General features: G+C 41.5%; 1 protein-coding gene across 2 annotated transcripts in view; it reads right to left on the bottom strand.

The window, feature by feature from the left end:
- LOC125882846 (proton myo-inositol cotransporter-like) overlaps positions 1–21,423 on the bottom strand; it is a 113,075-nt gene extending 91,652 nt beyond the window's left edge. Inside the window, exons 1-4 of one of the 2 annotated variants that reach the window (XM_049566757.1) lie at positions 21,264–21,423; positions 20,594–21,158; positions 4,050–4,209; positions 2,409–2,614 (exon numbers count right to left, since the gene is read on the bottom strand). In XM_049566757.1, the coding sequence (XP_049422714.1) occupies positions 2,409–2,614; positions 4,050–4,209; positions 20,594–21,131 (904 nt within the window). In that variant the 5' untranslated portion in view covers positions 21,132–21,158; positions 21,264–21,423. Of the gene's footprint in view, positions 1–2,408; positions 2,615–4,049; positions 4,210–20,593 lie in introns of both variants that reach the window. The other variant, XM_049566756.1, reaches the window with a different exon arrangement.
- Positions 21,424–22,021: the final 598 nt, after the last annotated feature.

Raw genomic sequence — 22,021 nt, 5'->3', positions numbered from 1 at the left:
TACGGGAAGAGAGGAACTACAAAGACACCCTGAGCACTAAAAGCCAGCATGGATGAGCAGATGGACAAAAGAGAAACTCAAAGCACGTCAACAGAAAATCAAGAGAAAAGATCCCACACTGCCGCTCACACTGATTTGGCAGGTCGCTATCATCGCCCCAGGAGTCAAGGGAATGCAGCGGAGCAGCTGAATGACTTATTGTTGCTTCAGTAGAAGGACCTCATCACACAGCAGGAGGGGAGCATGAACTGTCTAATCAGCCTCGCTCGCTGAGGAGGACATCAAAGTGACTGAAAAGGAGGCTGCTGCCTTCAAGGCTCAGGGTTGTGACTCGATCATCTGCGAGGTGTTAATAACATGAGCCCAGGAATTAGCCAGTCCCTTTCAAACATGTTTTTCCAATCATCCATTTACTCCCACAGCTCTGTGTGCCTTTTCACTGGAGGAGGTCACCTATTGTTGGGCTCCCTAAGACAGCCTGTGTAAAGATGATGAGTGACCTCTGACCTGCAGCACTAATGAGATGCCTTAAAAGCTTGTGCGTCAGAGGCGTTGTCACCCTTATAGGTGATAATGCAGTTTTAATTTTGTTACACCTCATTTACACTGACCTACCAACACTTTGCTCTAATTTCTTTGTAAAATGTAGAAGCTGTGTGACACCATTCAACACACCTGAGCTACGATACCTGGGTATTAGTCCAAACATTGTTGGACAACAGCTTTTTGACATCAGATTTGGCTGTTCAATACAAATATTCGACTATTAATTTTTTAAAACAGGGTTTAAACTGTTCTGACTGAGCAAAGCCTCTTTTACTCACTCAGGGTGCTTTCAGACCTAGAGTTGTCTTGCTTTGGTCTGAATCAGGGACTAATTTTGTTACAAAGTTGCATAATTGCCTAGAGTTGGTTCATGTTCTCACAGCAGCATTTACAAGCAGATCAGATCAAATGCCTTGTGTGAGAAAGCTGCTCTTGATTGGTCAGAATTTCCATGTGGGAAAAATCCAGGAAGTAAACCAAACGTTGAAGAAGAGTACACTTGCAAGATAAATGTGACACTTTCTAATGTCACAATGGAGGGACACCTACGCAGGTTGATTTTAGCGCTGCTCATCGTGGACTATATTGCTGTCATTGTTCATTTTAGTCAAACTATCCAGTTTGAAAACGAGGCACAGCTCCAACTAGAAAACAATGTTTTGATGCATTGGATGTGCTGAATGTGCATATTAAGGCAGTACAGGACTACTACTGCAGTTGGTTCGGATCGAGGTCGGAACACGTTCTCACCACAAACGAGTGTGACTGCTCTGTTCACACCTGCCCAAACGAACCGCACTTAGGGGGCAAACTAACTTGAGTTTGATTGAACCAAACCAAACAGGACAGGTGTGAGAGCACCCTTAAACTCACCCCGGGTCTGGGTCTGCAGCTGCCTGTACCAGCAGTGTGAGGGGGGGGGGGGGGGGGTGACGAGGGTGGTTTCAACCACGTTACCTCTCTCAGTGACAGCTTACCGGGGCCGAGCTGTCTTATTAACAAAAATTAAGCTTGGCTCCTTACTAGCTGGTAACTGGCTTCTAGCGGTCTGGACCACTCTGCAGAAGGAAGGATGGCGAGGCATTCAGGCGCTGTTAACTAACAATGGCTTTATTGCAATCTTCACCACAAACAGCAAACATGGCCTTCTCATGAGGTTGAACAGTAGCCGTGAACTTATCTAGACACTTAATTCTTCTGACCATCATCACTTTTTGCTGCCTGCCGTCTTCACCATGACACCCCGAGAGAGCTGCTTCCCTCCATATACAGTGAGGTACATGCCATACCCTCACAAGTTACCCACAAGGCTGTCGTTCCTGAAGGGGAAAAAGGATGAGCCGGGAACACACAGGTGCTTTCCCGGTGTGCACTCATTTCCTGTCTCCATCACTAGCAGCTACAGTATAAACTTTGAGGACACTACGTTATTCATGGAAAGAAAATGACTCTATTCTCCCGTCATGATTTCAGTGTGCATGCAGCACCAGCTGGAAGCAGACCTGTTTCTGCAAGGCAAAGTACCATAACCAAAAAGTCTCCATATGTTGTCATGCATGAAAAGACCCAAAACAGACTATCGTATTACTAAAGGTGAATTATTTTCACAGCATTTGTATAGTAATGACTCTGTCCCAAGCTTTGTGATCCATGTAAGCGGTTGATCGTTAATTGTTTACTGTACCTTCACATACATGCACAGGCAAAAGCAGCATTAATTAATGCAGTTTGCTATGCCAGTAAGATAAAAGGCCTTCCTCAAACATCTGTAAGTGACCTTAAATAAAGATAAGGATAAGCATAAAAATTGCTAAAACAAAATGCCTGTGCTGCTCTCTTGCTCCAATCCTCCCTCCCCTTACCTCCTCCGCTGTCCTCCTCCTCATCAATGCTGTTCTTGATGCTGTCGTACTCTTCATCAATATTCTGGTTGCCTCGGATCTGACTGAGCACACGGCGGGCCTTCTGGGTCAGCCCACGCTGGATTAACCAGCGAGGGCTCTCGGGCAGGAACAGGAATCCCATGAACTGGAGCACGGCGGGGAGCACCGACAGACCCAACATGTACCTGGAGACGGAGGGAGGGAGGGGATACATGGAGTGAGGAATAAAATTATGATCACAGAAACTACATCACCAGGTGTTTTGTTTTAGGTTTTTGGCTTAAATTCTTTTGGCATTTGTTACAGAGATAGGGTGCAATGAGGTTCCCCAAGCGTTTAGTTTATGTTGAGCTATTTGCCAGCAAGCATCAGGTGGTTTAGTTCATTAAAATTAAACACTGGGGAAAATGTCAAGGCTCTTTTTTTCAGATTCTTCTGCTTAAAATAACCTAACATTTACATTTAGCATTTAACTCTGACCCTGATTGTAACAGATAGTGCTGTAACAAGTAAAAAAAATCTAATATTTTGCCTCTGATCAGTTAAAAGAGCAGATATTCTGTCAAAAATCTCATCATTAGTTCGCACATTAACATACACTTAGACCGCATGGCTAACTGCTGCATTTCTGACAGCAAACCAAAACTTTAAAGTGCTGTCTTCTAATACCATGACAGAATAACTTAGCCAAAGAAAACCACTGATGTATTGGACTATTATGTCGAGAGGGAAATTGTCTCTCTGTATCCACTCATGCACACAATCAGGGTTCAGCGCACTCTGTAAAAGGGTCGTTCCACAAATCCCAAATATTATGTGGTGAAGGCAAAGAATATGAGCGTGCAAGAGGGAGGAAAAGACTGTGATTATGATAAAATGTTGCAGGGATTTATCTCTAGAGAGGTAGATGAAGTGGAGAAGCGGCACGTCGGCATTTCATACAACTCCAAAGAAAGGAAAAAAATCCATATATATTTTTACCGAGATAAACACACAGATATATAAGGCTTTTGTTCTGCTGCGAAGGCAAAGACGTCAATCAGACAACATTCATACTCTAAACTCAGTAAGTGTCTCAGAAAAGCCATTATCACGTATGAATCACAGCAATCTAGGAGCTTCTAAACGATCTCCGCCATCTCAATCAGAAATGTAGTTGAAGCAAATCCTTGCAAAAAGGACGATTCTTATCTAAAGTATCTCATAGCTCAACATTCAAACACCCGGGAGGCTATAAAGCTGCATTCAGTGTGACAGCAGGAAAAGACGCCGAGAAGAGGGAAGAGGGGAACAGATAAAAGAGAGAAGAAGGACGAAGGAAGCGGCATAATGTACCTTTCAGACGTACAGCCCGGCTGCTCTCAGCAAATGTTAGGGGCTGACCCGTGCATGTGTTGACATTTGGAGTGAAGGTTTGAGCCGGCATGACTTCTTCTGGCATTTGATATGATAAGAACCCAAAGAAAAGACGCTCATATATCTGACTATATGACCATCGATCATGAAAAGTTTAAGTACCTTAAAGTGTATTAAAGCAGCTGTATAAGATGCCATTTCATGTTATTTTACCCTTTAATACATCATATATATGTGTGTGAGGTGCACTTCTCTGTGTCTGACCTCCACCCATCGTGCTGCAGGTAACTGAAGGCGCCGTCAATCAGGCTGGCAGTGAACTGTCCAGCGGTGATGAAGAGGGTGTTAACCGTCACCAGCTGACCCCTGAGGTGGGGCGGAGAGGCCTCGGCGATATACACCGGCACTGTCATAGAGGCAATACCTGCACAGCAAGAAGAGAAAGAAAGAGGCAACAGTTAGTGGCAGGTGACTCAGGGATTATGTCTTGTACAGCAGATGTTGCTTGTTCTTAGAATCCTTAAAAATCCAGACTTGCTTATGACAGAAGCAAAAAAATGACCACATATGGACCCGTTTGGGCAAGTTTATAAGCTTAGACATGACAAAAACCTTGTACTAACATTACCCAAGCAATTGACCTTAACCCCATATAACTTATAATGTAACATATGTAATGTAGGCAATGTAGGCAATGTCAAAGACAAATTTCCCTACTACGGGGACAATAAAGTATATCGTACCATACCGTATCGAACCGTATTGTATTATACCGTACCGCATTGTACCGGATCATATCGTACCGCATTGTATTGTACTGTATCATATCGCATCGCATCGTATCGTATTGTATCATATCGCATTGTATCATATCATATATTAAATACTTAATAACTTAATTTAATCCTGAAAATCATCACAAATGTACTACTACAGCCACACTGTTGGCTCTGTGGGGTTACACTTGAGCTAAATGCTAATATCAGCATGCTAACATGCCCTCAATGACACTGTTACAATAAAGTGTATCGTACCATACCATATCGAACCGTATCATATTGTACTGTATCGTATCATATCGTATCGCATCGTATCGTATCATATATTAAATAACTTAATAACTTCATTTAATCCTGAAAATCATGACAAATGTATAAATACAGCGTCACTGTTGACTCTGTGGGGTTACACTTGAGCTAAATGCTAACATCAACATGCTAACATGCCTTCAATGACACTGTTAACATGCTCATCTTTATTAAGTACGTTTAACTTATTATAGTGGTTTAGTGTGTTAGCATGCTAACATTTGCTAATTCACCCAAATGCAGGAAATTAAGCGTTTGACACTAAAACTTTCCTGGGGAAGCACCCCAGCAAACTACTACTACTCCAACAACCTACCTTAAAGCCACATTAACTAATTAACATTTTTATATTACAACTAGACAGTTTTAAAATAACTCAGTTTTAAATTGAAACTCTGTGAATGTTGAAAAAAAAGATGAGAAAAATTTGATTTTCTGTAACTTGCATCACCTCTTATTCTTCTCACTCACATGTCATAAAACTTTTGACGTTTGAATTCAGACCACTGGTTCACGCTGATTTTGCACATCACAAGCCTACACAACATACACAACACAGACTTTTATGCCCCCAGCCTGATAGTAACTAACTAACTAACCACTGTGGCAGCTGTGCACAGTGACACAACACTTTCAGAACAGTTTTTGCCATCCTCACACAATCAAAGTATTTCCCATCAAAAGTGTCCTATAATTGCTTTTGCCTCCACAGGTTGTGCACATGCTACATTGTCCACGTGGCTTAGTGTATGTAGGCAAAACTACCAGAACGCTGATGATGTATACATGTACATAAAAATGCTACATGAAGGAACATAAAGGTTTTTCCTGTAGCCGTTAGTGTCAGTGATGCAGCATGAGCTAGCTTAATGTTTTTAAAAAAGTCAGCCCAACATGTAGAGAGGGCGATCATGGCTTGTTAAAAACATGAAGCTTTGTGGATATTACATTACAGACAATGTCACCCGTGATAACTTCTTCTTGAGGTACTGTTTTCTGTGACATTTAAAGAGTTGCCTTCTGTTTTAGATTTATCTTGAAGGAACCATTTTGGTAAAAGCTTTATTTTTTTCTGTATTTTTTCTTTATTTATCTATTATTATTTTTCCTGTCTGATGCTCTCTTTTTGTTTCTGGGCAGATTCTAGGGGACAGTTTTTTGAGGGTCTAACCAGATTTATTTTTTTATCAGATATTGTAAGAATATTTATCTGTGTCTGGTAGCTTTCTATCTATATTGCAGGCCTGTGGAACCATGATGTGATTATTACGTATGATTCTTAATTCAATGAGTGACGTTAGTCTGTAGTGTGAACTGATTGGTCCATGTGGGCCAATCAACCTACTACAGATGGTCTCCCTCTGTCTTGTAAAATAACCTGATGAAGGTCTCTGTATCAAAACCCATTAAATTTCTGATTATTATAAGTGTAGACAGTGTACAGGAGTTCTTTGCTTTATTATAGCAATGTGTCCTCATGAAATGGTTTGAATGATATCTAACAAATTAGCGTCCCATGAATGGCATCAACATGTTACAAATTTAATGTAATGTTACTTGGCTTAGGTTAGGTTTAGGAAAAAAACTGGGTTGGGTGCTGTCACGTAAAGTTATGTACTGAACATAACATACTTAATGTAAAGTTACATAGTTTTAGGAAAAGAAACATTATGATGACATACCCTAAAATGACTCAAAGTTCACTTAGTTTCACACAGGACACAAACATTGGTCTCCAGGGGGAAAGTCCTGTGTTTTGGGACACATCCACCACTCCAATCTGCCTCCATACATGGACTTTTGGTTTTAATATTACTTCCATCTTTCCTTTCCATCAGTGCATTGGTCGAATGATCGCAGCCTTCCTGATTACGTGGATTAGAAATCAATTACTGGTTCATGATAACGTAGATTATACAGAAATTCTGGTTCATTATTCTTCGCAGGTATACCTACATACAGTGCATGACAACAGCCTGATTATGTTTTTTATTCTTAATTGCAAGTCTAAAATCACAAAACCAAAGTGTGTACAACATTATTTACATAATTATTACCAATTACAATTATTTCAGTAATCACTAATGACTTTGACCTCTGACCCTGACATCAACAAACAACAGCAATAACATCATGTGGATGTGAGGTGAATCCACGGGACACAAACACATACCATGGTCCATCTCAGTAATGGGCTCTGCACTACTCTGATCTGGAAAACATCCATTTGCACACACACACACACACACACACACACACACACACACACACACACACACACACAATCACATGCACGCTCCTGTACTCACATACAAACAGAACAAACAGTGTGTGTTTGCCTCGGATGTATCTGACAAGGTGCCATGAGACCGCGGCTTTCTGCAGCTGGCTCCTGATAAGCTCTATTAATAGTCTGCCACTGCTTTCTATACACCCCTCCCCTCCCCCCTGCCTCACCTCTCCCTCTCCCTCCCCTCCCCGCTGCCACCACCCTGCCCTCATCGGCCACCATGACTACGTGGCTACCTGTTGCTATGGCAACCACTTGCTGGGAAACCAGTCTCCGAGCGGGCACCACGCTGTGGCAGCTCTGGGAAGGGAAATCGATAACCGAGAGAGAGGAGTCCTCACAAAACCTCCGCAGGAGAGAGCGATTTGGGAAAGAAAATCACCATCATCAACATTTCAAAGCTCAGTTACATTTCTTGCAGTCGTACACAACCTCAGATCATTAACCAAAAAAACTTTTTTCCCCACACTGTACTGTGGGAAAAGTTAACAGTCATGATTCAAAGCCCGGTCTGCTGTTGAGTGTTGAATGCTCAGAGGAGAGAAACTCCTCGACTCTGCCAAGGGCTGTGACCCAGACTGCTGTTACACCCAGAGAAATCAGTCTGCTCTCTTACGTCTTCAAATTGATTTCTTGCCTGTGCAAACATACCCTAAGGAATTAGAGTCAAGTCTTTATCTTAGTTATGGCTTTAAAATAAGGATTATCATCTGAGGGCGGAAATCCGAGATCCAGATCACCGTCGAAATCTAATCAGCTGCTCTTTGGCATGAAGCCTGTCTGCTCGGGCCAGTTTGATGGAAATCCATTCATAAGCTTTTGAGAGATGTTGCTGAAAGACAGACACGACAAAAACCTAACCTCTACGTTCTATGTTACAATAGAGGCAGAACTTTTAAAATAGCAAATTTCTGTAGTAAATGCACTGTGCTACTTTTGTCACATACACAGTAAAGTAGCCTCGTGACTAGGGGAAGAAATCAATAGGCACAAACGATTATCAGTGCATCTTGATGCATCAAAATTTTGATTTCTATACATGATTTAGTGTTTCTCACTTCCTACATTTAAAACACAGCATATTTGTAATGATCCACAGTTAAAATAAACACATGAATTCACTTCAATTATCTTTGATTAACCCATTTGTTCCCATATTAAGTATACGAAGAGAATGCCACAACATGTGTTCTGATTCCTCTTAAGTCTTGAAATTTGGTATGAACAGTTTGGGCAAGTATCTAACGGTACAGCCAGCAATGTCCCTTGTGAAAAACAAAGTTATATCTCGATTTTTGTTATGCCTTATCTTGAAATTTGAGAGATGACATGAAAAGAGTAGCCTTTTATTAATGTTCAAAGTCAGGATTGTTTTAAAAAATGGGTGCAAAGACGCTTAAATTGTGGAGTTTTCTGCTTGTGTTTCTTGTTTCATGTTATTCATTCATGATTAATCTGCTTCCTGTTTTATTTTGTAGATTCTCTCCTCATGTGTCATGTCTGGTTTAACTTCCTGTCTTTGTGTGTTTTCCCGCCTGTTTTCTGTCACCCCTGTCTCATTAGTCCTTCCCTGTTCCCTGAGTCTTCCCTTCACACCTGTTCTGTATTAGTCTTGTTTGCTCCACTCTAGTGTTCCCATTTCCCTCCTTTTACCAGTGTCCTCCTACTCCAGCTGTGTCTTGTTCTTGTGATTAGTTTTCTGTGTATATATACCTGTGTGTTTCGCTTTGTTCTCTGTCAGGTCAACTGTGTTGATCCTGTGGTCGTTCCTGTTCATTGTGTTTGCCTTTGTTCCGTGTCATTTCGTCTGTGTTCCTCCTGGGTGCGTTCTGTGGTTGTTCCTGCATTATTCCTGTGCTCATCCCTGTTGATCATGGTTTTCTCAGTTAGTTGGTTTGGATGTTGAGTTGCCTGCCTGTACTGGATGTTTTCAATTGGCTACATTAAAGCTTGCTTTTTGTGAAAACCAAACTGTCTGTTAGTCTGCTTTTGGGTCCTCCTCTGAACTGACACGTGACATAGTAAATGTTATGCATAAGAAATATTATCTTTGATATTCGACTTGTTATGACTTCATAGATGCTAAATATTTGATTGTGTGTCTTCTAGTTTCTGAGCTACAGCCATTTTCTTACCATGCTATATTTAGTCTTTGGGAACACTTAGGGACTTTTTTAATACAATTGAAGATGTTGCAGAACAGCCACTGCTCCACCCAGCTTGGTCTTGGTATGCTCTGATGAAGGTCTAACAGACCTAAAGCTCAACAATGAAGTGAAACACTTCATCAATGGAAGTGTGCGGAAATCTTGTTCTACCAGTCTTAATTCAATTGTAGAAAATGTTCTAGAAAAAGCAACAAAAATTTGGGGATTTTTATAATTTTCAGTACATACACATGCGAGGGGCTTCTGTCTATATATTCCATAGAAATAAAAGTTGCACAGAACTGTTATTAGTCACATAGCAGGTGAAAACATTCACTTAAGGAGCCATTCTCCATTAGTTTCAATAGGTTTCAATGCTTTTTAACAAAGTATGTCTGTTTGCTTCTATGAAACCTCAGATCTTGCATTTTTGACATAACATCTGACTCTCAAATACATATAGGAACCTTTCTCTTATAGTCCAACAAAGAAAAATAAAAAAAAATGGGTTAATTCAATAGTAACAAATGGAAGCCTATCTTCCCTCAGAACGTTAAAACAACGGATACGTTGAAGTCCGTTACTTTTCACTGTGCAGTTGGTTCAGCTGTAAGGAACGTACAGCCCGGTCGAAAACTGATACAGGTGATCACAATGTTGAGAACTGGTTTTCAATTTCTGATTATTGACTTTTCTGTCTCGAGATATAATCTTTCAAGAATCACACCGTATCTACGAATCAATGTTTTTTCCCATCCCTACTCATTACATGGGTCACAATCCTCCCATCCCCCAAATACAACCACCTATTATCACATAACTAAAATTCCATACGTACGTCATCTGTACCAAGCAAACTGCATTTGCTGATGAGGGCCACAAGATGCGGCTGAAGACTCTGTATAAGTTGCAGTAAGTGGACCTTGAACAAAAAAGGCCATACTATATCACTGAATACAGTTCAATCCACCATTTTTAAAACAGACTGTTATATTAGAATATGTATCAAGGTTGAGTGTAATGATTCAACAGGTAAACAGAGCAGCAGGCACATTTCATGCCAATCTACTCAGCAGTTCATCAGCAGAGACAGCAAACCCCCAAAGCCATTAAATCTGTTTTGGCTCCTGTCTATTTGACAGCTCCGTTCAGACTGTGTGTGTTTGCACTGTCGGCTTGTATACTCAGATGACATTAGGCAGATGTCAACACACACGGTTGGACATATGCACAGATTTTAACACACTTAGCATTAACAAGTCCTGAAGGTCCTGATCCTGCTGTAACGCCTCTATCTGTATTCACCTCACACAGTCGGACCTCTTCATCCTCCTGCTATAGCTCCCCTCCATGGTCCCGTTTAATGTATCTCAGCCATATGTATCACCAGCTTGTCTCTGTCCAGGCCACGCCTGCTGCCACACACAGCCCATATGCCTCAGAGTGAGATGCTACAGCTGATGTTGATGTGTTTACTGAGTACTGGATCATTTCCATTTCACATCCTGCTGCAGGTGGTCACAGGGAAAACATGTTTGAGGCCATTAAGGCTAATACCATTACAGGCCAGTAAAAAGGTCAAATACTGTACAGTTCTGCTCCAGTTCATTGACTGTCTGAAATTAAGTGTTATCGGCTGGGAGTCCAGCTTCACAGTCACTTTATCTTGCATTGGTTTTTAAAGTGTGAAATGTATTCATTCTCAAGCAGCTAATGCCTCTTATACACTGCATGATTATGTTCAACTCGACTCTACTTCACTCAATTTTGATATCAGTGACTTTTCTCTGTTTTGTTTTCTGCCGCAGATAGTACCCCGTCAATGTAGGTGTGATTCCTAGCTGATTGTCATCACCTTCAACACGATACGACATTGACAACCAAACAGAGGAATGTCTGCACTTTGTTTCGCTGGCTGCAAATGTTTAAAATCTGGGTCAAGTGAATCAAAAATACATTTTCTATTAACAGTAGCCTGGCTATTTTAAAAATGAGGGTTTGTGCAAGATGTCCAATGTCATGCAAGTAACAATTCTCTCTGACTAATCACTGGTTTGCAATGTTTAAAAGTATCGGCTCAGCTCGCTTGGAACCTTGACCAAGGTGGTACCAAAAATGGTAGGATATCAGGAGCTGGAATATCCTATGATTCACCGAAACTTGGCTAAATCCTGCACAGCACCACTCAACCAGGAGGCTCTTTTTTCTATATGCAGTGAATAAGGACTAATGTGATGGAGGGAATGTGAGGTGCTGTCTTGGTCAGTCCTATTGTGGATCACTGCTAACAGCGGCTGCAGTGCAGTGCTTCTGTGTTCAGGAGGAGCGACCATGTGGCCATCTTGTTGAGGTTGGGATGTGTGGACAGTGAAATCATGCCACACCCAGAAACAGCGCATTACCAGAAGCATCCGGGTACCTTGCACGTCGTATGTGGACATGGAAGGTCATGGAAGGTTGAGAAATACAAATAATATTCAATTTAATCTGCTCATGTCCTATCAAAAATTGATACAGCATAGTATCGTGATTTTTGTGTGGCAATATCGTATCGTCACACAGTGCCAAGTATCGTTTTTTTTTTCATTATATGAATTATTAATGCCACAAATACAAATCAAAGTTTAGGTACCCTATTATGATCATAACTTAATCTTATTAAATACAACTTTAAAAACAACCATTTCCTTTGGGTCGATAATTTACAGTTGAAAAAGGGTAATGAATCTCAAAATATCGCAATATATTTCATCGCAATACTTAACATATCGCAACAAATTTAAAATCGCAATAATATTGTATCATGACTTAAGTATCACGATAATACCATATCGTGGATCCTCTGGTGAGTCCCGCCCCTGGTATTATTGCACAGACGACATATTTTGAGTCAAATGACATTATTTTGATAGAAGTGAAGCCATTTTTAGTATTCGTATTCCACTGACGTTCTCCACTGGAACTGAGACTGCACTGAAAACAAGCCTGAACCAAAGGCCAGGTTTCTTCACTTGCTTGAATGTGAATCCCTCACAAACACATTCGCAGTGTGTTCCCTTTCTGGTTAATGAGCTCTTCTTTCGGCACCAGGGGACAGCTCCCAGCACTCCCTTCTCCACACACACACAAACGCACACCCTCATAAAGTCATCGTCTGGTCAGGCTCAGCCTCAAAGCAGCACAGCACAGTTAAACAAAGAATCTGTCTGGTCTTGTGAAGGCAGCCTCTAGGCACGTAGTACAAAGCTCGGGACTGACTCACTTGATCAGTGTACGAGGGAGATACTTCACTAGACCCTCCATCACTGTGATGTAAGAGACAGGCAGGACATTTTCTGGTACTAAGTAGCTGGTTGTGATGGAGGAAGCTAATTAGGGGCTAATGGAGCATCCTTGAAAATGCAGAGCGAGGAAAAGAGAAAAATCCCACTGATAAAGCTGTTGTTCTTTCAAATGGGTAAGCGGTGTGAGTGGTGATTGCATTCAATGGCTAAAGCAGGAGAGGTTGTACCCCTCCTTAATTAAATTCAGTCAAATGTGCCTATTTTCACATTAAATTTTGCCAACAGAGATTTGTTTATCCAAAGACAAATTCTTGCATAAAGTACCCTGTAACTCTAATTTTGGAGTTCTTCATGATGTAAGTTCACTTTAGAAATTAGCCAGATTATATTCAGTGACTTAATATCTTTATAAAACCATTTTTTGGGAAGAATTACTCAAAATACACACATGTCAAGCCAAAACAACTCATTTTCTTGAACACTTGACATTTTAGAGATGTGATTTCCACATTACGACAAAAATATGCACATAAACTCCCCATTAAGTCGACACTTTGCTTTCACCTAGTTACTATGAGGAGTGTGACTTAATTATATAAACCAACCAATTAATTATCAAACCTCCAGGTGATAATTAAATATTATCACAGTGTAATTAACTGCACTATTTTTATGCGGACCCCTCATCTTCTGTCTCCGAGGACAAAACAAGTCAACATTTGCAACTGCTGGATGATTTAGCCAGAAAACACGATTATGCACACACACACTGTGAGGGTGTGTGCTAGGGTTTGTGTATTTGTGTGTCTATGTGTGAGGGAATGGATTATGACTAACTAAAAGGCTGAAGGCATCAGAGTGGATTTCTTTTAAGAAAAACATTTCATGGCTCTTTTCGACACAATAAATCTAACCGTCACCACACAGAGAGCCCACAAAGAATCCATTATTTTAAACGGAGACTCTTGACACACAGCTGTGAACTGCACGACAAGGGTCACATGACAAATGGAAATGGACAAATCCAGTAAAGTTAATGTAATTTAAAGTCAAAAAGTAAAATGATTATGAAAGAAAGAAAGTAAATAAAGACTTGTTAATCTCCCTCCAAAATATGACATCATACCAATAAAGGTACACTATGCAGGATTTTCCTACAAAACAATGTATCTACTAATATAAAACTAATCCCCCTGAACTGTCACTTATGACCCTCTGCATGTATTTTCTTTTTTCTACTTATTTTCTGTGTTTGGGATGTTTGTAGGCATGTAGCTCTGCATTCAAGTGAGGTCAGTGCTTCATAAAAAGATATCAATCAGGTGTCAGACCCTAAGCAGCAGGCATCCAACAGACACAGCACCAAAAATCCATAGATATAGCGAGGCAAAACGCCAAACAAGAGTGAATCTGGGGTTGGCTTTTACTTTGACTTTCACTGGCGAGTGTGTTTTCGAACAGTAACCAACAATCCTGCATAGTATTACTTTAAATTTGTGTCTTATATATTTTTTTTTACAATGTTGTATGTTCATATCAAACATGACTAAAGTTTCAAGTAATGAAGTTAACATATGTGGAAGTAATCCCTGGGACAAAAACCTCAGGCTTAAGACCATACTCCATTTCCAATGGTTTTTACTTTGGCTACAAAATGACATCAGCTCGTAACGGATTTCTTCATATGATCATCTGCGTCAGGCATGTTACTGCAAGTGTTTACATTACATACACTGCTACATGTAGCTACATGCTAACATCAAGGCAACATGTGATCATGGTTGCAGATGTTGCAAATTTCTCCCCGATGTCAGATCAAATTCCAACTGGAACATGTCCGCTTGTGTTTAGGAGCTTTTATGATAAATTTTTCATGCTAAGTACTGCTATTCTCCGTTACAGTCATTCCCTGGCTGCAAGCACACTGCTGACGTACATTTAGCTACATGCTAACATCAGGGAAACATGTAGGCTAATCTTTTGGCTGCTAATATTGTAAGTTTCTCTTCAATTTCATTTTTCCTATTCCTGCTAGAACATGTCCAGATGTATTTAGGAGCTTTTACTGGTGATTTATCACAGTACAAACTGCCACTGTTCTCTATTACAGTCATTCTCCGGCTGCAAGTACACTGCTAACGTACATGTAGCTACATGCTAACATTAAGGACATATCATCTTTTGGCTGCTAATATTGTAAACTTCTCCTTGACTTCAGATTATATTCGTGTTGAAACATGCCCATATGTATTTAGGAGCTTCTACTGGTGATTTATTACAGTAAAAAGTGCCAATGTTCTCCGTTACAGTCAAGAAGACCCATGAACACTGACCAATCAGAGCTGAATAGATTTAAACAGACGGCCACTAAAACGGAGTGTTTCAGACAAAGAGTGAATACAGGTGCTCAAGCAAGACAGTGTGTGGAAATAAAGTGTTTTTGACTGTTAAAGCATGTAGGCCTAAACATGTTTAGGTAGAAAGAAGTGTTCTATACAACCATAAACCTGAAAATGAGTAAAATAGGTCCTCTTTAATCAATGTGTGTGATAATAACTTAATAAAAACGCATAAAACAACATCATAAAGCCCACAGCCAGTGTTTTCTACAGAAAAAAACATTGAAATATAAGCCTGCACAGCCAGATCTGAAACTATTTGCAATGAGTCTGGCTAGCGGCAGATGCTAATGCTATCCCAGGCCCCTGGGAAAGCTGCTCAGCCTTGCAAATAATTTTCAAAAATCCTCTCCGGCCCAAAAGCACTTCCCCATAGACTGTGAAAAAATTGTCCGTAAAACTGTCAACAGGACACCACGAACTGCAACAAGGTCAACTATGAATCTTTCTGTTCTAATGTTTTTTTTTTTTTTAGCCAGGATGGATTTATATATGTAAAACTTCTCTCAAGCTGATAAAAGCAAACTCCTTACCCATATAACACATCTAATTTAGCTATGAATAGATTTCTCCTCCAAGATTGAAACATCTTTCCTAAAATGTCCTTTGCAGAAAGAAAACCTCTTAATTTGATAGGACTGACAAGGATTCATTACATAACTTGGCAATTTCAAACAGTCTGGTTCAATACCTTCTGTTTGCTCAGACTAGCAACAGCTCATATCACACAACAGCCCTTGTGCTCAGGCAAAGGTCAGACCGACAATAACCGGCCAGCAGCAGGCGAACCAGATGCTTATGAGTAGGAATACAGGGAGGCCAGGCTTGGCGGTGTATGGCCTTTCCGGGTTTGACAAACAGCTCTGGTGACCTTTTTGGCGAGTTCAGTTCAGAAATGCTCAGCAATTGGCTTTGCTGAGGTCCGGCGGTCACGTTAATGTGAGTGTCCAGGTGACAGGTTCAGGCTGTAATAATTGTATGCAATGAAAAATGTTGCTTTATTAGCGTCTCCAGCAGCTAATTGTGATGCCAGAATGTGTTCCATTATCTATCAGATCTGGCTCGTGCATGCTTGTGTAATGAAGATGACTGTATGGGAAGAGACTGTGATGGCAGTACGGGAGGGGACACTTATAATGAAACAGCCACTTATAATATAACAGCTGAAATGACCTGGGTGATAAGTTTCTACCACATATTAGCAATCAAAGCTTGTGTATGTAAATGAAATGTGTAGCTGCAACATTTTCAATCTTAATTTCACGTTAATTTCGGGAAAGGCAATATTTACTCACCTTTTATTTATATATTAAAAATCCCTGTAAATACATATTTATTTCATAAATTATTGGTGGTTCTCGACAAACACAAAACTGACATCACTGCCACAACGGTCTGTGTTGATTTTGCCATACATGCCATTACAGGCTTGCATTTCAAATTAAAACTGGCTGCTGATGGGGACCCAGCTCCACATAAAGTGGTTGATGACTGTCCATTAACTGTGTTTCCCGAGAGTGGAGGAAAATAATCACTGTTTATTCCCACCAGCAACAGGTATATAAGTGGGCACAACATGACTACATAATAAGAAGAGCTCCAACAATTTTTAATGAATTAAAGCAGCAACATTTGGAGCACATGCTACTTGCATAAATCGTAATGTAGATGTAGAGCGGCAACTAACAGGTGTTTTAATTGTCAATTAACCCTTTTTTTTGCAATCAATAGATGAACTGTTTAGTCAATCAAACATTGGGAAAAAGTGAAAAAAGCTCATTCAGATTTCCCAGAGCCCAAGTTGACGTCCTCAAATAACTTATTTTGTCCAACCAGCTGTACAAGTATATTCACAACCCAATCCCCAGAAAAAAATGTTTGCATTGAACGTTTCTGCACCACAGATATGTTACATTTGTGCATTATTTTGTAGCGCATACATTGAAACATTACGTTTCTCAACAACGCTGTGGTTAACGTGTGGTTAGGTTTAGGTACAAAAACCACTTGATTATGTTTAGGAAAAGAGATCTGGCTTAAAACACCCACATTTAATTGCACAAAAGCTACTGGAAAAGCAGGAACATGTTGGTGAAAAACACCATGGTTCCATGGCTCAAATGCTGCTGGGAGAAGCAACAACGTTTCAGTATAAACACTAGGGCTGCCCCCAACTAAGAAATTTCCTAGTCGACCAATAGTCGTCATTTTAGGCCATTACTTGACTACTCGCCCACATGGTCCAGTCATATAGCTTTTGATTTATTGTGACAAGGAGCAGCTCCTATAGAGTTCGACCAATGAAGCGACCAATGAAATCTTGCCGACTAACATTTGGTCAACTCTTAGGGGCCATCCGAATAAACACCCAGGTTCTATGCCACGACTACTGATGGAGGCACCACAAAGTGTCACCAGAAAACAACTGGTGTTGGTGTTTGTTGATCTTGAACAGTGGTCTGCAGCTTGGTAGGTGCCTTGCCTAGGAGACACACCATCCACCATTCCCCCCTCATTCTAATAAAGTCATCTCATATATTACATCCCTTTAGGAACATTGATATGATTAGTATGAAAAGTGCAAATGTAACATATTTTTTGGTTGCAGAAATGTACAACACAAACATTTTGTTCTGCTGACTGGGCAGATATTCAACTAACAATGGCATAAAGCAAATCCTCACATTATGAATAAATGAAACAGCATGGGGGGCATGCAACAGGTGGATCCAAAATAATAGCATCTTTATAGCATCTCCTCATTAGAGCTGGTCAATGTTGGGCCGTCAGTGAGCGTCTGTCACCCTAGTTTTTGTGGTGTGTCCCACTCCATTTGCAATAGTCAGCCATACTGGCTTTTTTTGGCCAATTAGGCAGGTTGAATCTGTGTTGGAGGTGGTGAAATCACTCTAATTGGTAGCTAAGCATAGTGAAGAAGACAAACGGAAGTGAGGAAAGTAAACAAATGGCTAAAGTCAAGACAGCGTGAGATCAGAACAAACTTGTTACAATAGGTAAGATTATGTTTTTAGCCATTAAGCTCATTATCAGAAACCGTTTGTAACTGTTTAAGTTAATACTTGCTTGCACACAGTAAATATTCTGTGGTGTATCAACACTGGATTGTGTTGTTAATGTGCTAATTGGCTAACTAGCGTCACAAATCCATCCTGTCAGTGTTCCTGTTTTCCTTTTCCAATGATGAATACAGACTATCACCGCCAGCTGGTGTGGAGAGTTATTTCCTCTCACACAGGCACAGAACAAACGTGGTAGCTGGCCATTGGCTGTAGTCTTTGGGGTGCGTTGAAGTGCAACCTTTTGGCTGAGACACATGCAATGTGAGGCAACACAACAGTCAACCTTCATCGCCACTAGTTCTTTCATGTTGGTTTGGTGCGTCTGGGCCCTTACTCCCAAGTTTGTCCCACAGGCTTTCTGTCATAAATTAATCCCCTTCGAACCCAAACCAAGATAACACTGATGACATCATCAAGGTAACTCTTTATCAGACTTTAAAAGCTTTAACAGTTTTGATTAAAACTCAGTGATCTTGGTAAGCTTTATTCAGATGTTTTATGTGCAAATTCAAAATGCACCTAACAAACAAGTGGATGGAAAGTGCAAGACGATATGTTCACATTTCTCTATTCCAGTTTTGGAAAACTGATATAATCAGAACCATCTGTCTAATTACACATTGTATCTAATTTCAAGAGAAAAAGTGGCAGCAGTCTGTTATCATTAATTGAACCCTCTCTCTACCAGGAGTCACGCTTGTTTTTGTAAAATTCCCTGTAATTGCTCTCACTGACAGCAGAGAAAATATGGTAGGAGAATTACAGTACATGATATAAACAACTAGCCTTTGCTTAAGAGCTATTTTAGTGAAAGGAAAAGCTACTATAAGTTTGCACAAAGGGTATCTGAAGATATTAGGGCTCAGTTTGGACCCTTCGTGCCTCATCATCCGGTGAGAAGAGCATTTTCCATTGAGTTGTGAGTCACCCAAGCTTTATAACCCATCACAGGGAACACGATGCTTTAATTTAGTTTTGTCAAAGTCTTAAGTTGTCGTTTCATTGCACCCGAGTTGAGTGTTTTCATATCAGCGCTTCCTGTCAGTCACCTTAAATCAAAGCAAACTTTACTGTCACTCCCAAGCTTTTTCTTCCAGCCAAAATAAAACTCATTCACGCTGCGTCCACCACAGATTGAAAAATAATTATTGCAAAAGCAAATGAGATACAGAAGTATTCCAGGTATTTCTGTTTAAATCATTATCTCCCAGCCTGTTACCCAGCAGCAGTAAGGCCCTCACACCTTCCTTCCGGGTGGAAAATTAAGACACATTCATCATCTCCACATTCCTGGTGCCAGATAAATAAATATATACTAATTAAACTCTGGCTGATTTATACACCACACAACAAGAATCATAATTACAGCCATTTATCACAAGAAGAAATTGAAATGCTACTAAAAGGGTGCTGGAGGCAAATCTTGATTCAAACATCAATGATAAAGGGTCTTTAGTTTGTAGAGGAAGTAAACACAGAGCTCTACACTGTGGTCATGGGTGTTTGCTGAAGAATTAAGCCTCCTCTCCTATCTCTCCTATCCCGGTGTTTGACCGAGGAGAGAAAATTGTCTGCAATTCCTCCACGTATCACTGAGGAGAGCGCTCACTATACTCTCAAATGAAGAGTGCCATCAACGTGGTGCTGGGCCGGGAAAGCTAGTTTTAACAGCCTCTTCCACCGAGGATGTGACTCATGAGTAACAGCAGCCACTATAAATAATTTGGGGTACATTGAATTTGGATCAAAAGGCGCGTTGCATGTAAAAGCATGCAGAGAGAGGAGCAGGGGATGATTCAAGAGGGGAGAAAGCGGAGAGTGAGGAATATTCATGTGGAGGAAGGAAGGAAGGGAATGTGCAAAGGTATGTTTCCAGGGGAGGAAGCAGGGATGGGGCCCAATCAGATAAATGCAACTCTGACATCAGCGTCTGATGAAGGCGACCCCATTGACACCAAAAGTCTCCCGCGTGCTTCAAGGCTCATCTTTGCTTCCTTTTGGGCGGTGATATCCGCTTCTTTTTCATCGCTCGGAGTTATCACTAAATGGCACCCAAGTAAACCTGATAATAATCCTAATGATGGTAATAATAAAGACAACAAGTTGTCTAACAGCCAGTGGCATGCAGCCAGAGCAAGCAGAGGGTCGTGCTGTGTAATTAGAAGCTGTGAGTAATTGCAAATATCAGGCCTGAGGCAGGGAGAGGCAGAGAGGAGGGAAGCAAAACCATTACATGTGGTGAGGAATGGTAGGCTTTAAGACCTGAGACCACTTAGGATGACCTCTGAACTCTGTGATGGGGGGCAAGTGCAGGGAGATGTTAAAGCAGGGATCAGTAAAGTGTCATATTAGCAGCAGTGCTGCAAGTTGGGTGGGATATAAGAGCAACTTTATCTGTACTTGATTTCACAAACAAAAGTAATCTGTTGGGTTAAAATGATGGGAACAGTGCTCAGAGACACACATCTGGCTTAGTGACAGACACAAGGGGACACAGAGCATGTTGGACACATGTCTTACCAAGCCCCACTCCCACGATGAGCCTCCCCGCCAGGAGGACCTCCTTGCCAGGGGCGGTGCTCAGCACGATCCCCCCGACGGTGAAGAAGAAGCTGGCCAGCAGTATGCACACTCTGCGCCCGAAGAGCCCGTTGAGGAAGCCGCCCAGCAGGGCAGACAGGGCTGCCGCGGCCACAGTACTTGATATGAGCACCTCCTGCCACAGTGCGCTCAGGTCCAGCTCCCTCTTGAGCAGGAGCATGGCCCCGGAGATCACCCCGGTGTCGTAGCCGAACAGGAAGCCCCCCAGGGCGGAGAACGCCGCCAGGACGTAGACGAAGCCGGGCGTGACATCCTGCTGGAACTGCTTGCGGGCAGCGCGCTCCAGGTCCCCGGTGGAAGGGGTGGAAGAGGGGGGTGCAGCTGCTGGCGCACCGGCGGTGGAGGTGGCGGCGGAGGCGCCCTGGCTGCTGATGCTGGCGCTGGACGGAGCCTTGATGAGACTCCGCTCTCCTCCGTCGCTCACTTTCTTCCACCGCTCGCCCATCAGGTTGCTCATACTACGGAGACTGTAGTCATGGTCGACCTGCTTTCGCGACATATGGGAAATACAACACAGGACAGGGCTGCTTAGTTGTATTGGATGCCTCAGGAAAAAGAAAACAAAAACACACTTAACTAATTTACCCACCCCACCCCCACTCAGTTTGGAGTTAAACTGCCGCGTTGGTTATCCACAACCACTCCCAAATATAACGCTGGCTTGCTGAGTAAAGTTGCGCTCCAGCCTTGTGTGTGTCAGTGTATCACATCCCTGTGGTGCTGATGGGAGAGTTGGAGAGGAGTGGGGAGGAAAGGTAAGATGGGAGGAGTGTAGTGGAGCAGCTCGTCACTGCGAGCGTCGGCATGACGCAAAGAAATATTGTTTGGGAAGCATGATGCTGGAGTGGATCATTTATGGAGAGGACAGTTCAATTAAATCATAGAAATCATCTATGTAAATTAGAAAGCAATACAATACACACACAAAAAAAACACAACTGAAATAGATAGTCTGCTGCTCACTGTCAGGTGAGGCTTTAAGAAGCCCAAAATTTCCTTGTGCACAAGCAAAAGTACAAACAAAATCTCATGTAAAACATAAAGAACGGCATCCTTATAGATGCGTAACATATAATCTACACCAGTAATTAATTACAGCAAGTTTATATAAATACTGTTAATAATGACACACGTCAAACAGGCTTTATATCACTATGTTTCACCTGTTACTGTACAACAGGCTGCCTCAGGCAAAATATGAAACGGCTGCCCCCTGCAGGACTGACTGCTGTACTACAGGTACATGTTTCTGCAAGTTGATTTACTCAATACAGTCAGGGGACACCACACACACACTGACAGCCCCAATGGAGGTCTACAATTCTTGGGCAAAAGCATCTCTGTGCG

This window comes from Epinephelus fuscoguttatus, linkage group LG22, assembly GCF_011397635.1.
Source record: "Epinephelus fuscoguttatus linkage group LG22, E.fuscoguttatus.final_Chr_v1".
Lineage (NCBI taxonomy): Eukaryota > Metazoa > Chordata > Actinopteri > Perciformes > Serranidae > Epinephelus > Epinephelus fuscoguttatus.
This window is presented reverse-complemented; position numbering and strand designations above follow the sequence as displayed.